At 58.0% G+C, this 14,164-nt stretch overlaps 1 protein-coding gene across 1 annotated transcript in view; it reads left to right on the top strand.

The window, feature by feature from the left end:
* The first annotated feature begins 429 nt into the window (after nucleotides 1-429).
* The window catches only part of EPOR (erythropoietin receptor), a 37,648-nt gene continuing 23,913 nt past the window's right edge, over nucleotides 430-14,164 (top strand). Inside the window, exons 1-12 of the mRNA XM_074533981.1 lie at nucleotides 430-456; nucleotides 1,036-1,069; nucleotides 2,561-2,616; nucleotides 3,103-3,201; nucleotides 5,615-5,740; nucleotides 6,695-6,795; nucleotides 7,411-7,420; nucleotides 7,479-7,793; nucleotides 8,416-8,534; nucleotides 10,926-11,049; nucleotides 11,405-11,518; nucleotides 14,024-14,075. Coding sequence (XP_074390082.1) covers nucleotides 1,051-1,069; nucleotides 2,561-2,616; nucleotides 3,103-3,201; nucleotides 5,615-5,740; nucleotides 6,695-6,795; nucleotides 7,411-7,420; nucleotides 7,479-7,793; nucleotides 8,416-8,534; nucleotides 10,926-11,049; nucleotides 11,405-11,518; nucleotides 14,024-14,075 — 1,135 coding nt within the window. The 5' untranslated portion in view covers nucleotides 430-456; nucleotides 1,036-1,050. The remainder of the gene's footprint in view (nucleotides 457-1,035; nucleotides 1,070-2,560; nucleotides 2,617-3,102; nucleotides 3,202-5,614; nucleotides 5,741-6,694; nucleotides 6,796-7,410; nucleotides 7,421-7,478; nucleotides 7,794-8,415; nucleotides 8,535-10,925; nucleotides 11,050-11,404; nucleotides 11,519-14,023; nucleotides 14,076-14,164) is intronic.

Below are 14,164 nucleotides of genomic sequence, written 5' to 3'. Positions count from 1 at the left end.
AGATTCCTTTTAAACCCCAAAAATCCCCCCCAAAGCCCTCAGGGACCCATTTAAAACCCCCTCAAACCCCTCCGATCCCCCTTCAGACCCCACAAATTCCACTTCAAACCCCCAAAATCTCCTTTAACACCCCCAAATCCCCTCACATTCCCTCTCAAGACCCCCAAAATTCACCAAAAATCCCCAAAAATCCCAAAAAATCCCCAAAATCTTCTCCATCCCCCCGCCGGCCGTACCGCTCCGGCCTCACTCGCGCGCCTCAGTCCCCACAGGCCGGAACCGGAAGTGGCACCGGGGGGAACTTCCGGTCCTTCCATGGCCGCCGCCATTTTGAGCGCGGCGTTTCCTTTCCTGTGGGCGCCGCCATTTTGGGTGCGGCGGCTCAGCCAATCAGCGCCTGAGCGTCCCGTTGTCATAGCGACGGGGGGCGGGGCCAAGGCGCGGAAGCTGCTGGGGGCACGTGCGGGAATTTGGGGGGAATTTGGGGAAATTTGGGGAGTCCTGAGGGGATTTGGCGGTCTCGAGGGGGTGCGGGGTGAAATTTGGGAAACTTGGGGTGAAATTTGGGGGGTCCTGGAAGGATTTGGGGTGAAATTCGGCGTAATTGGGGATCCTAGAGGGGATTTGGGGGTGAAATTTTGGAGATTTGGGGGTCCTGAGGGGATTTGGGGCAAAACCTGGGGGATTTGGGGATCCTGAGGGGAAATTCGGGGAGATTTTGGGTGGGATTTGGGTTGGGATTTGAGGGGTCCTGGGGGAAAATTTGGGGTGAAAATTGGGGGGATTTGGGGGGTCCTGAGGGGATTTAGGGGAAAATTTGGGAGATTTGGGGTGGAATTTTGAGGATTTGGGGGTCCTGGGAGGGGATTTGGGGCAAAATTTGAGGGATTCGGGGGTCCTGAGAAGATTTGGGGGATTTTGAGGGCCTTGTTGGGAATTTGGGGTGAAATTTGGGGGAATTTGAGGGTCCTGAGGGGGATTTTGGGGAGGATTTGGAGGATTTTGGGTCACTCCGAGGGTCCTGTGCCCCCCCAGCTCCGGGACCCCCAAATGGCGACCGGAGACCCCGGTATGGGGGGGAGGGGAATTGGGGGGATTTTGGGGGGTCCTGGAGGGATTTTGGGTTATTTTGGGGTAATTTGGGGTAATTTTGATGTCCCTGTGGTTATTTTGGGGTTCCTGGGGTTATTTTGGGGTTCATTTGGATTTGTTTTTGGGTTCTCTGCACTTGCTTGGGGTTATTTTGGGTTTATTTGGGTTTAGTTTGGGGGTTTGGGGGTTATTTTGGGTCCCTGGGGTTATTTTGGGTTATTTTATTTTGGTTTTATTTTGGGTTATTTTATTTTGGGTTTACTTTGGGTTATTTAGGCATATTTTGGGTTTATTTTGGATTCCCTGCAGTTATTTGGAATTATTTTGGGGTTTTTCGGATTTTTGGGGAGTCCTGGGGGATTTTGGGGTTATTTGGAATCATTTTGGGTTATTTTTGGTTATTTTGGGTAATTTTGATGTCCCTGTGGTTATTTTGGGGTTCCTGGGGTTATTTTGGGGTTATTTTGGGTTAATTTGGGTTTATTTTGGGGGTTTTGGGTTATTTTGGGGTCCCTGGGGTTATTTTGGGTTATTTTATTTTGGGTTTGTTTTGGGTTATTTTATTTTGGGTTTACTTTGGGTTATTTAGGCATATTTTGGGTTTATTTTGGGTTCCCTGCAGTTATTTGGGGTTATTTTGGGGTTTTTCGGGTTTTTTTGGGGGGTCCTGGGGGGATTTTGGGGTTATTTGGGAATATTTTGGGTAATTTTGGATTATTTTGGGTTATTTTGATGTCCCTGTGGTTATTTTGGGGTTCCTGGGGTTATTTTGGGGTTCATTTGGATTTGTTTTGGGTTCTCTGCGCTTGCTTGGGGTTTTTTCGGGGGTTATTTTGGGTTTATTTGGGTTTATTTGGGGGGTTTTGGGGTATTTTGGGGTCCCTGGGGGTTATTTTGGGTTATTTTAAGTTTACTTTGGGTTTATTTTAGGTTATTTTAAGTTTATTTTGGGTTTGCTTTGGGTTCCCTGCTGTTATTTGGGGTTATTTTGGGGTTTTTCAGGTTTTTTTTCGGGGTCCCTAGGGTTATTTTGGGGTTACTTTGGGGTTATTTGGGGTCCTTGTGGTGATTTTGGGGATCTCAGGGGTAATTTTGGGGTTATTTTGGGTTTATTTGTGTTTATATTGGTTTTATTTGGGTTTATTTGGGGTTATATTGGGTTCCCTGTGGTTATTTCGGGTTATTTTGGGTTACGTTTGTCTATTTTGGACTATTTTGGGTTATTTTTGTTATTTTTTGGGGGTTTTTTTTTTGCTATTTTGGAGTTATTTTAGGATTATTTTGGGTTACTTTTGTTATTTTTTGTTATTTTTTGCTATTTTGGAGTTATTTTAGGATTATTTTGGGTTATTTTTGTTATTTTTTGTTATTTTTTGGCTATTTTGGGGTTATTTTAGGATTATTTTGGGTTATTTTTGTTATTTTTTGTTATTTTGGGGGTCTCTGACCCCGTTTTCCCCCCCCCCAGGCCGGGCCCAGCCCCAGCACAGCCCCGGGACCCCCCGGGACCCCCGGCAGGACCAGGTGGGGCTGAACCCCCCCCGTGACCTCTGACCCCTGACCTCCCATGACCCCTGACCCCACTGCGACACTTCCATGACCTCCTCGTGACCTCTGGTGTCCCCGTGACCCTTACATGACCCCTCTGTGACCCCCCCAATGACCTTTGACCCCCCCCAAATTTGGGCATTTGGGACCCCCTTGACCCCACCGTGACCCCTGACCCCACCATGACCCCTGACCCCCAATGACCCCTAAGCCCCATTGACACCCAATGACCCTTAACCCCCAAATGACCCCTGGCCCCATCATGACCCCCTGTGACCCCTGACCCCACCATGACCCATGACCCCACCATGACCCCTGACCCCCAATGACCTGTGACCCCCCCAAACTGGGAATTTGGGACCCCAATGATCCCTGACCTCCCATGACCCCATTGGCCCCCTTTAACCCTTGACCCACTGCTGACCCCGCGGTGACCCCGCGGTGACCCCTGACCTCCCCCAGGTGTGGGGGCTCCGGGGGTCCCTGGGGCGGCTGCGGCTGCGCGGGGAGGAGGCGCAGAGAGTGCAGAGAGTGTACCTGGGAGTGAGGGAGAGCCTGCAGGTGAGGAGACACCTGGGTACACCTGGGATAGTTAACACACACCTGGGTACACCTGGGTACACCTGAGATACACCTGGGATACACGCAGAGAGTGCAGAGAGTGTACCTGGGAGTGAGGGAGAGCCTGCAGGTGAGACACACCTGGGACAGGTGAGACACACCTGGGACAGGTGAGACACATCTGGGATAGATAACACACACCTGAGTACACCTGGGTACACCTGGGCACACCTGGGTACACCTGGGACACACCTGGGTACACCTGGAACACACCTGGGATAGATAACACACACCTGAGATACACCTGGGTACACCTGGGACAGGTCACACACACCTGGGGAGGAGGCGCAGAGAGTGCAGAGAGTGTACCTGGGAGTGAGGGAGAGCCTGCAGGTGAGGAGACACCTGGGTACACCTGGGACACACCTGGGCACACCTGAGATAGATAACACACACCTGGGATACACCTGGGTACACCTGGGTGCACCTGGGACAGGTGAGAGACACCTGGGATAGATAACACACACCTGGGTACACCTGGGATAGATAACACACACCTGGGACAGGTAACGCACACCTGGGGAGGAGGCGCAGAGAGTGCAGAGAGTGTACCTGGGAGTGAGGGAGAGCCTGCAGGTGAGGAGACACACCTGGGACAGGTGAGACACACCTGGGATAGATAACATACACCTGGGATAGATAACACACACCTGGGACACACCTGGGACAGGTGAGACACACCTGGGATACACCTGAGATACACCTGGGTACACCTGGGACAGGTCACACACACCTGGGGAGGAGGCGCAGAGAGTGCAGAGAGTGCACCTGGGAGTGAGGGAGAGCCTGCAGGTGAGACACACCTGGGACAGGTGAGACACACCTGGGACAGGTGAGACACACCTGAGATACACCTGGGTACACCTGGGTACACCTGGGACACACCTGGGTACACCTGGGGAGGAGGCGCAGAGAGTGCAGAGAGTGTACCTGGGAGTGAGGGAGAGCCTGCAGGTGAGACACACCTGGGTACACCTGAGACATACCTGAGATACACCTGAGACAGGTAACACACACCTGGGATACACCTGGGACAGGTGAGAGACACCTGGGATAGATAACACACACCTGAGATAGATAACACACACCTGGGATAGATATCACACACCTGGGATAGATAACACACACCTGGGACAGGTCACACACACCTGGGGAGGAGGCGCAGAGAGTGCAGAGAGTGCACCTGGGAGTGAGGGAGAGCCTGCAGGTGAGACACACCTGGGTACACCTGGCATACACCTGGGTACACCTGGGATACACCTGGGTACACCTGAGATAGTTAACACACACCTGGGTACACCTGGGTACACCTGAGATACACCTAGGACAGGTGAGAGACACCTGGGTACACCTGGGTACACCTGGGTACACCTGGGATACATGCAGAGAGTGCAGAGAGTGTACCTGGGAGTGAGGGAGAGCCTGCAGGTGAGGAGACACACCTGGGTACACCTGAGATACACCTGAGATACACCTGGGCACACCTGGGTACACCTGGAACACACCTGGGATAGATAACACACACCTGAGATACACCTGGGTACACCTGGGACAGGTCACACACACCTGGGGAGGAGGCGCAGAGAGTGCAGAGAGTGCACCTGGGAGTGAGGGAGAGCCTGCAGGTGAGGAGACACCTGGGTACACCTGGGATAGATAACACACACCTGGGATACACCTGGGACAGGTGAGACACACCTGGGTACACCTGGGGCAGGTAACACACACCTGGGTACACCTGAGACACACCTAGGACAGGTAACACACACCTGGGACACAACTGGGACAGGTGAGAGACACCTGGGCACACCTGAGGAGTCATACACACACCTGAGATACACCTGGGGCAGATAACACACACCTGGGGAGGAGGCGCAGAGAGTGCAGAGAGTGCACCTGGGAGTGAGGGAGAGCCTGCAGGTGAGACACACCTGGGACAGGTGAGACACACCTGGGACAGGTGAGACACACTTGGGCACACCTGGGTACACCTGAGATACACCTGGGACAGGTGAGAGACACCTGAGATAGATAACACACACCTGGGATAGATAACACACACCTGGGACACACCTGGGACAGGTGAGATACACGTGGGTACACCTGGGAGAGATAACACACACCTGGGTACACCTGGGACAGGTAGCACACACCTGGGGAGTCACACACACACCTGGACACACCTGGACGGGTAATGACACACCTGGGGGGATTTAGGGACACACCTGTCCCTCACCTGTCCCTGTCCCTCCCCTGTCCCTCTCCTGTCCCTCTCCTGTCCCTCACCTGTCCCTCACCTGTCCCTCACCTGTCCCTCCCCTGTCCCTCACCTGTCCCGGTCCCTCCCCCGCAGGTGGAGGCGGGGCTGTCCCGGGCCCTGCTGGGCGGGGCGGAGGCGGAGCTGCTGCGCATGCGCGGGAGGCTGCGGCGGCTGCGGAGCCGCGGGGGGCGGGGCCCGATGAGGGGCGGGGCCACGCAGGTACCGGGGGCGGGGCCATAGAGTTACAGGGGGCGGGGCCACGGAGGGACCGGGGGCTGGGCTAGGGGGCGTGGCTGGATAGGGGGAGGGGCTGGACTGGATTAGGGGGGGGCTCTGGGGGGGTCGCTGAATTGAGGGGGGGTCTGGATTGGGGGGGGTCCTGGATTGTGGAGCTCCCTGTGGGGCTGGGGGCTCTGTGGGGGTCCCTGGATTTGGGGGGGGTCCTAAAGTGGGGGGGGTCCTGGATGGGAGGGGCTCTGTGGGGTTGGGGGGGTCCTGAGGGGTCCCAGGACTGGGGAAGGGGGGGGGGGGGCTCTGGGTCTGGGGGTCCCCTGTGGGTCCGGGAGGGTCACCATGGACTGGGGGGTCCCCATGGATTGGGGGGGGGTCTCCTACGGATTGGGGGGTCTTGGACTGGGGGGGGTCCCCATGTATTGGGGGGTCTCCTATGGGTCTGGGGTCCCCTTGTGGGTCTGGGGGTTCCCCCTGTGGGTTCGGGGGCTCTACCGTGGATTTGGGGGGGCTCCCCTCTGTGTCCAGACCCACCTGGTTTGGATTTGGGGAGGGGGTCTCCTGTGGGTCCGAGGGGGTCTCTATGGGTCAGGGGGGTCCCCATGGATTGGGGGTTCCTGTGGGTTTGGGGGGGGGTCCCCATGGATTATTGGGGGGGTCTCTATGGGTCAGGGCGGGGGTCCTGGATTGGGGTTCCCTGTGGGTCTGGGGGTTCCCCATGGATTTGGGGGGGGTCTCCTATGGGTCTGGGGTCTCCCTGTGGGTCTGGCGGAGTCCCCATGGATTGGGGAGGGTCCTCAAGGAATTGGGGGGGGGTCTCTGTGGGTCAGGGGGGGGTTCATGGATTGGGGGTCCCTGTGGGTTTGGGGGGGGGGGGTCCCCATGTATGGGGGGGGGGGGTCCCCTCTGTGCCCAGACCCCCCCCCATTTTCCCCTCCCCAGGTTCGGGGGTCCCGGCGCGCGGGGGGGGGCGTGGCCGAGAGAGCGACGGGAGCCGGTACGGGGGGGGGAGGGATGGGGGGGATTTGGGGGGGGATTAGGGGGTCCTGGGGGGGATTTGGGGGAGAATTTGAGGGGTCCTGGGGGAGATTTGGGGGTCCTGGGGGGTTGGAGGGGTTGGGGGGCTTCCCGGAGGGATTTGGGGGATTTATGGAGGGTTTGAGGGGATTTAGGGGGAATTTCGGGGGTCCCGGAAGGGATTTGGGGGGGTTTAGGGGGTCCTGGGGGGGATTTGGGAGAGAATTTGGGGGGGATTTGGGGGTCCTGGGGGGGTTTGGAGGTGTTGGGGGGGGGGGTCCCGGGGGAGATTTGGGGGGATTTGAGGGGGTTTGAGGGGATTTAGCGGGAATTTGGGGGGGTTTGGGGGGAATTTGGGGGGGATTTTGGGAGACCTGGAGGGGATTTTTGAGGGATTTTGGGGGAGGGGGATTGGGGAAGATTTGGGGGGGTTCCCGGGGGGATTTGGGGGATTTGGGGGATTTATCGAGGGTTTGAGGGGATTTAGGGGGAATTTGGGGGGTCCTGGGAGGGATTTGGGGGGGGGGGGTTGAGGGGATTTGGGGGTAATCTGGGTGGGTTTGGGGGGATTTGGGGTCGGGGGAGGACAGGGAAGGATCTGGGGACGATTTGAGGGGGGGGATTTTGGGGGTCCCTGGAAGATTTTGGGAGGTTTGAGGGGGATTTGGGGTAATTTTGCGGATTTTGAGGCGATTTTTGTGGATTTTAGGGTGATTTCAGTGATTTTTGGGGGGTCCGGGGCTGTCCCCGCCCCCATCCCCCCACCCCTTTCTCTCCCCTCCCCCCTCCCCACAGGAGTGGCCACAGTGGGGGGCGGAGCCTCAGTGGGGGGCGGAGCCGCAGTGGGGGGCGGAGCCTCCTTGGGGGGCGGAGCCTCCTTGGGGGGAGGGGCAGGAGGAGCCCCCCCCATCCCCCCCCCTCGCCCCCTCCTCCCCCCGGAGCCCCCGAGGAGACCCCGGAGACCCCCCCGGGAGCACCGAGCGAGGCCCCGCCCCCGGCCACGCCCCCCAGAGCCCCGGCACAGGTGAGGCCCCGCCCACAATGGCACCTGGGTGTCCCTGTGCCGTCACCTGCGTGTCACCTGTGTGTCACTGTGTGTCACCTGTGTGTCACCTGAGTGTCACTGTGTGTCACCTGAGTGTCACCTGTCACACCTGTGTGTCACCTGTGTGTCACCTGTGTGTCACCTGTGCCATCACCTGTGCCTCACCTGTGCATCACCTGTCCTGAGTGTCACCTGTCCTGGGTGCCACCTCTCTCACTTGTGTCACCTGTCCCCGTGTCTCACACCTGTCTCACCTTTATCTCACCCATCTCACCTGTCCCTGTCTCACCTGTCCCTGTCTCACCTGTCCCATCACCTGTCCGTGTCTCTGTCTCACCTGTCCCAGGTGTGTCACCTGTCCCATCACCTGTCCGTGTCCCTGTCCCCAGGTGTGCCACCTGTCTCACCTGTCTGTGTCTCACCTGTCTGTGTCTCACCTGTCCAGGTGTCCCCTTTCCAGTCCCATCACCTGTCCGTGTCCCTGTCCCAGGTCTCTCACCTGTCCCCTCACCTGTCTCACCTGTCGGTGTCCCTGTCCCAGGTGTGTCACCTGTCCCCTCACCTGTCCCACCTGTCTCACCTGTCCGTGTCCCTGTCCCAGGTCTCTCACCTGTCCCCTCACCTGTCTCACCTGTCCGTGTCCCTGTCCCGGCTCCGGGCCGAGGCCGCGGCTCTGCGGGGGCGCCTGCGGGGGGAGCACCTGGGGACGGCCCTGGGCAGGTGAGAGACACACCTGGGATGGACACACCTGGGATGGACACACCTGGGGACATTGGGGACACACCTGGGATGGACACACCTGGGATGGACACACCTGGGATGGACACACCTGGGATGGACACACCTGGGATACACCTGGGGATAGATATACCTGGGATAGACACACCTGGGACACACCTGGGATGGACACACATGGGATGGACACACCTGGGATACACCTGGGGATAGATATACCTGGGATAGACACACCTGGGACACACCTGGGATGGACACACCTGGGATGGACACACCTGGGATACACCTGGGGATAGATATACCTGGGATGGACACACATGGGATGGACACACCTGGGATGGACACACCTGGTGGGTGGGGACACACCTGGGATGGACACACCTGGGATACACCTGGGGATAGATATACCTGGGATAGACACACCTGGGGGGTGGGGACACACCTGGGATGGACACACATGGGATGGACACACCTGGGATGGACACACCTGGTGGGTGGGGACACACCTGGGATGGACACACCTGGGATACACCTGGGGATAGATATACCTGGGATAGACACACCTGGGGGGTGGGGACACACCTGGGATGGACACACATGGGATGGACACACCTGGGATGGACACACCTGGGGGGTGGGGACACACCTGGGATAGACACACCTGGGATACACCTGGGGATAGACACACCTGGGATAGACACACCTGGGGGGTGGGGACACACCTGGGATGGACACACCTGGGATGGACACACCTGGGGACAGGTACAGACACACCTGGGACACACCTGGGATGGACACACCTGGGGGTGGGGACACACCTGGGATAGACACACCTGGGGACATTGGGGACACACCTGGGACATACCTGGGATGGACACACCTGGGACACACCTGGGAAAGGTGGGGACACACCTGGGGACAGCCCCGGGCAAGTGAGAGACACACCTGGGACACACCTGGGATGGACACACCTGGGGGATGGGGACACACCTGGGATAGACACACCTGGGGGGGTGGGGACACACCTGGGATAGACACACCTGGGGGGTGGGGACACACCTGGGGACATTGGGGACAGGTACAGACACACTTGGGGACAGCCCTGGGCAGGTGAGAGACACACCTGGGATGGACACACCTGGGGGGTGGGGACACACCTGGGATGGACACACCTGGGGGATGGGGACACACCTGGGATGGACACACCTGGGATGGACACACCTGGGATGGACACACCTGGGGGGTGAGAAACACACCTGGGATAGACACACCTGGGGGGTGGGGACACACCTGGGGACAGGTACAGACACACCTGGGACACACCTGGGGGGATGGGGACGCACCTGGGGAACATTGGGGACACACCTGGGGACAGTCCTGGGCAGGTGAGAGACACACCTGGGATGGACACACCTGGGGACATTGGGGACAGGTACAGACACACCTGGGGCACACCTGGGGACACACCTGGGGGTTACCTAGGGACATTGGGGACAGGTACAGACACACCTGGGGGGTGGGGACACACCTGGGGAACATTGGGGACACACCTGGGGGGTGAGAAACACACTTGGGGACACCCCCGGGACACCTGAGATACACCTGGGGACATTGGGGACACACCTGGGGACAGCCCCGGGCAGGTGAGAGACACACCTGGGATGGACACACCTGGGATGGACACACCTGGGGACAGGTACAGACACACCTGGGATAGACACACCTGGGGGTGGGGACACACCTGGGACACACCTGGGGACAGGTACAGACACACCTGGGGATGGCCCTGGGCAGGTGAGAGACACACCTGGGGACACACCTGGGGCACACCTGGGGACAGGTACAGACACACCTGGGGACAGCCCAGGGGAGGTGAGAGACACACCTGGGACACACCTGGGCATGCGTGGGGACATTGGGGACACACCTGGGATATTCACACCTGGGGGATGAGAGACACACCTGGGGACATTGGGGACATTGGGGACAGGTACAGACACACCTGGGACACCTGAGATACACCTGTGACACCTGGGGGCATTGGGGACACACCTGGGGGGTGGGGACACACCTGGGAGTTACCTGCACACACCTGGAGCACACCTGGGGACATTGGGGGCACACCTGGGACACACCTGGGCACACCTGGGGGTTACTTGGGCACACCTGGAGCACACCTGGGGACATTGAGGACACACCTGGGGGGGTGGGGACACACCTGGGGGTTACCTGGACACACCTGGAGCACACCTGGGGACACTGGGGACACACCTGGGGCACACCTGGGCACACCTGGGGGTTACTTGGGCACACCTGAGCACACCTGGGCACACCTGGGGACATTGAGGACACACCTGTGACACACCCCGGTTGCAGGGACCCCTCCCCCCGCCCCGGCTCGGGGGGCGTGGCCTCGGCCTGCAGGGACCTGGCCCAGGTGAGCCACGCCCTGGGCGTGGCCTCGGAGCGGCTGCAGAGGATCCTGACCCAGCTGGGCCAGGTGAGGGGGCGGGGCCACATGGGGAGGGGGCGGGGCCACGGCTGGGACAGGTGAGGGGGCAGGGCCAGACCTGGGACAGGTGAGGAGGGGGCGGGGCCTACCGTGACGGGGCGGGGCCACACCTGGTCTAAGTGAGGAGGCGGGGTCACACCTGGGACAGGTGAGGGGGCGGGGCCACCCATGTGAAGGGGGCGTGGCCACACTGGTGATGAGGGGGCGTGGTCACACATGTGAGGGGATGTGGCCACACGGGTGAGGTGAGGGGGCGTGGCCACACGCGGACAGGTGAAAGGGGCGTGGCCACACATATGAAGGGGGTGTGGCCCGGCCATGCCTCAGTTTCCCCTCCCCCCAGGATTTGGGGCCCCGCCCCCCCCGCGACCCCCGCGCGCTGCTGGCGCTGTTGGGGGCGGGGCTACGCGAGGGGGCGTGGCCAGCGCCGGCTCCGCCCCCCGGGCGCCGCCCCCAGGTGAGAACGGGGGAGGGGCTGATTGGGGGGGGTCCCGAGTCCTTTTTAGGGGGGGCGGGGCTAATTTGGGGAGATTTGGGCTAATTTGGGGAGGGGTCTGACTCCCTTTTGGGGGTGTGACTCAATTTTGGGGGTTTTAAGCCCATTTTTGGGGGTCCTGACCCCGTTTTGGGAGGTCTGGCCCAATTTGGGGGGTCCTGAATACATTTGGGGGTCCCGAGTCCATTTTTGGGGGGGTCCCGGCTGATTTCGGGGGGTCCCGAGTCCATTTTGGGGGTCTCGAGTCCATTTAGGGGGGGTCTGAGCTCATTTTGGGGGGGTCTGGGCTGATTTGGGGGGTCCTGACTCCATTTTGGGGGTCCTGACCCATTTTGGCGGGTCCCAGGTCCATTTGGGGGGTCCTGACCCATTTTGGGGGTCTCCATTGCTGGTTTTGGGGTGGTTTTGAGGGTCCTGACTCATGTCGGGGTCCCCATTCTTGTTTTTGGGGTGATTTTGGGTGGTTTGGATGTTTTTCGGGGGGTCCCGACCCATTTTTGGGATCCCCATTGCAGTTTTGGGGGCCCTAACCCAATTTTGGGTGGTTTTGGGGGGTCCTGACCCATTTTTGGGGGGGTTTTGGGGTGGTTTTGAGGTGGTTTTGGGTTTTTTTGGGTATTTTGGGGGGTCCTGGCCCATTTTTTGGAGTGTTTTGGGTTGGTTTTGGAGTCCCCGTTCCTGTTTTTGGGTGGGTTTTTGATGGTTTTGGGTGGTTTGGATGTTTTTGGGGGGGTCCTGATGCATTTTTGGGATCCCCATTGCAGTTTTGGGTGGTTTTGGGTATTTTGGATGTTTTTGGGGGTTCCTGAACCATTTTTGGGGTCCCCTTTCCTTTTTCTGGGTGGGTTTTTGATGGTTTTGGGCATTTTGGATGTTTTTGGGGGGGTCCTGATCCATTTTTGGGGTGCCCATTCCCGTTTTTGGGGTAGTTTTGGGGTCTCCATTGTGGTTTTGGGGTGGTTTTGGATGTTTTTGGGGGTCCGGACCCATTTTTGGGATCCCCTTTCCTGTTTTGGGTGGGTTTTGGGGATTTTTGGGGTCCCCATTGCTGTTTTTGGGGTGGTTTTGGGTATTTTGGATGTTTTTTGGGGATCCTGATCCATTTTTGGGGGTCCTCACCCATTTTTGGGGTCCCCTTTCCTGGTTTTGGTGGGTTTTGGGGTGATTTTGGGTGGCTTGGATGTTTTTCGGGGGGTCCTGACCCATTTTTGGGGTCCCCATTGGTGGTTTTGGGGTGGTTTTGGGTATTTTGGATGTTTTGGGGGGGTCCTGACTCATTTTTGGGTGGTTTTGAGGTGGTTTTGGGGGGTCCCTGTTCCTGGTTTTGGGGTGGTTTTGGGGTGGTTTTGGGGTTTTGGATGATTTTGGGGATCCTGATCCATTTTTGGGGGATCCTGACCCATTTTTGGGGTCCCCTTTCCTGTTTTGGGTGGGTTTTGGGGATTTTTGGGGTCCCCATTGCGGTTTTTGGGGTGGTTTTGGGGTTTTGGATGTTTTTTGGGGGTCCTGACTCATTTTTGGGGGATCCTGACCCATTTTTGGGATCCCCTTTCCTGTTTTGGGGTGGTTTTGGGGATTTTTGGGGTCTCCATTGCGGTTTTTGGGGTGGGTTTTGGGTATTTTGGATGTTTTTTGGGGATCCTCACCCATTTTTGGGGGTTCCTGACCCATTTTTGGGGTCCCCTTTCCTGTTTTGGGTGGGTTTGGGGTGGATTTTGGGGATTTTTGGGGTCCCCATTGTGGTTTTTGGGGTGGTTTTGGGGTGGTTTTGGGTATTTTGGATGTTTTTTGGGGATCCTGATCAATTTTTGGGGGTTCTGACCCATTTTTGGGGTCCTCTTTCCTGTTTTGGGTGGGTTTTGGGGATTTTTGGGGTCCCTCCCCATTGCTGTTTTTGGGGTGGTTTTGGGTATTTTGGATGTTTTGGGGGGGTCCTGACTCATTTTTGGGGGGTCCTGACCCATTTTTGGGATCCCCTTTCCTGTTTTGGGTGGGTTTTGGGGTAGTTTTGGGTGGTTTGGGTGTTTTTCGGGGGGTCCTGATCCATTTTTGAGGGTCCTGATCCATTTTTGGGATCCCCTTTCCTGTTTTGGGTGGGTTTTGGGGTGGTTTTGGGGATTTTTGGGGTCCCCATTGCTGGTTTTGGGGTGGTTTTGGGGTGGTTTTGGGTATTTTGGATGTTTTTTGGGGATCCTGATCCATTTTTGGGGGGTCCTGACCCATTTTTGGGATCCCCTTTCCTGTTTTGGGTGGGCTTTGGGGTGGTTTTGGGGATTTTTGGGGTCCCCATTGCTGTTTTTGGGGTGGTTTTGGGGTGGTTTTGGGTATTTTGGATGTTTTTTGGGGATCCTGATCCAGTTTTGGGGGGTCCTGACCCATTTTTGGGGTCCCCATTGGTGGTTTTGGGTGGTTTTGGGTATTTTGGATGTTTTTTGGGGGTCTTGACCCATTTTTGGGGTCCCCCAGCCCCCGGCGCTGCCTCAGGAGGAGCCCCCGGCGCTGCCCCCCAGCTCTGAGGGTGAGGAGGGGATTTGGGGGGATTTTGGGGGGGATTTGGGGGGATTTTGGGGGGATTTTGGGGGGATTTGGGGGGATTTGGGGGGGATT

Source organism: Zonotrichia albicollis, unplaced genomic scaffold, assembly GCF_047830755.1.
Source record: "Zonotrichia albicollis isolate bZonAlb1 unplaced genomic scaffold, bZonAlb1.hap1 Scaffold_205, whole genome shotgun sequence".
Lineage (NCBI taxonomy): Eukaryota > Metazoa > Chordata > Aves > Passeriformes > Passerellidae > Zonotrichia > Zonotrichia albicollis.
Note: the sequence above shows the minus strand (reverse complement) of the source record. Positions and strands in the feature narration are given on the sequence as shown.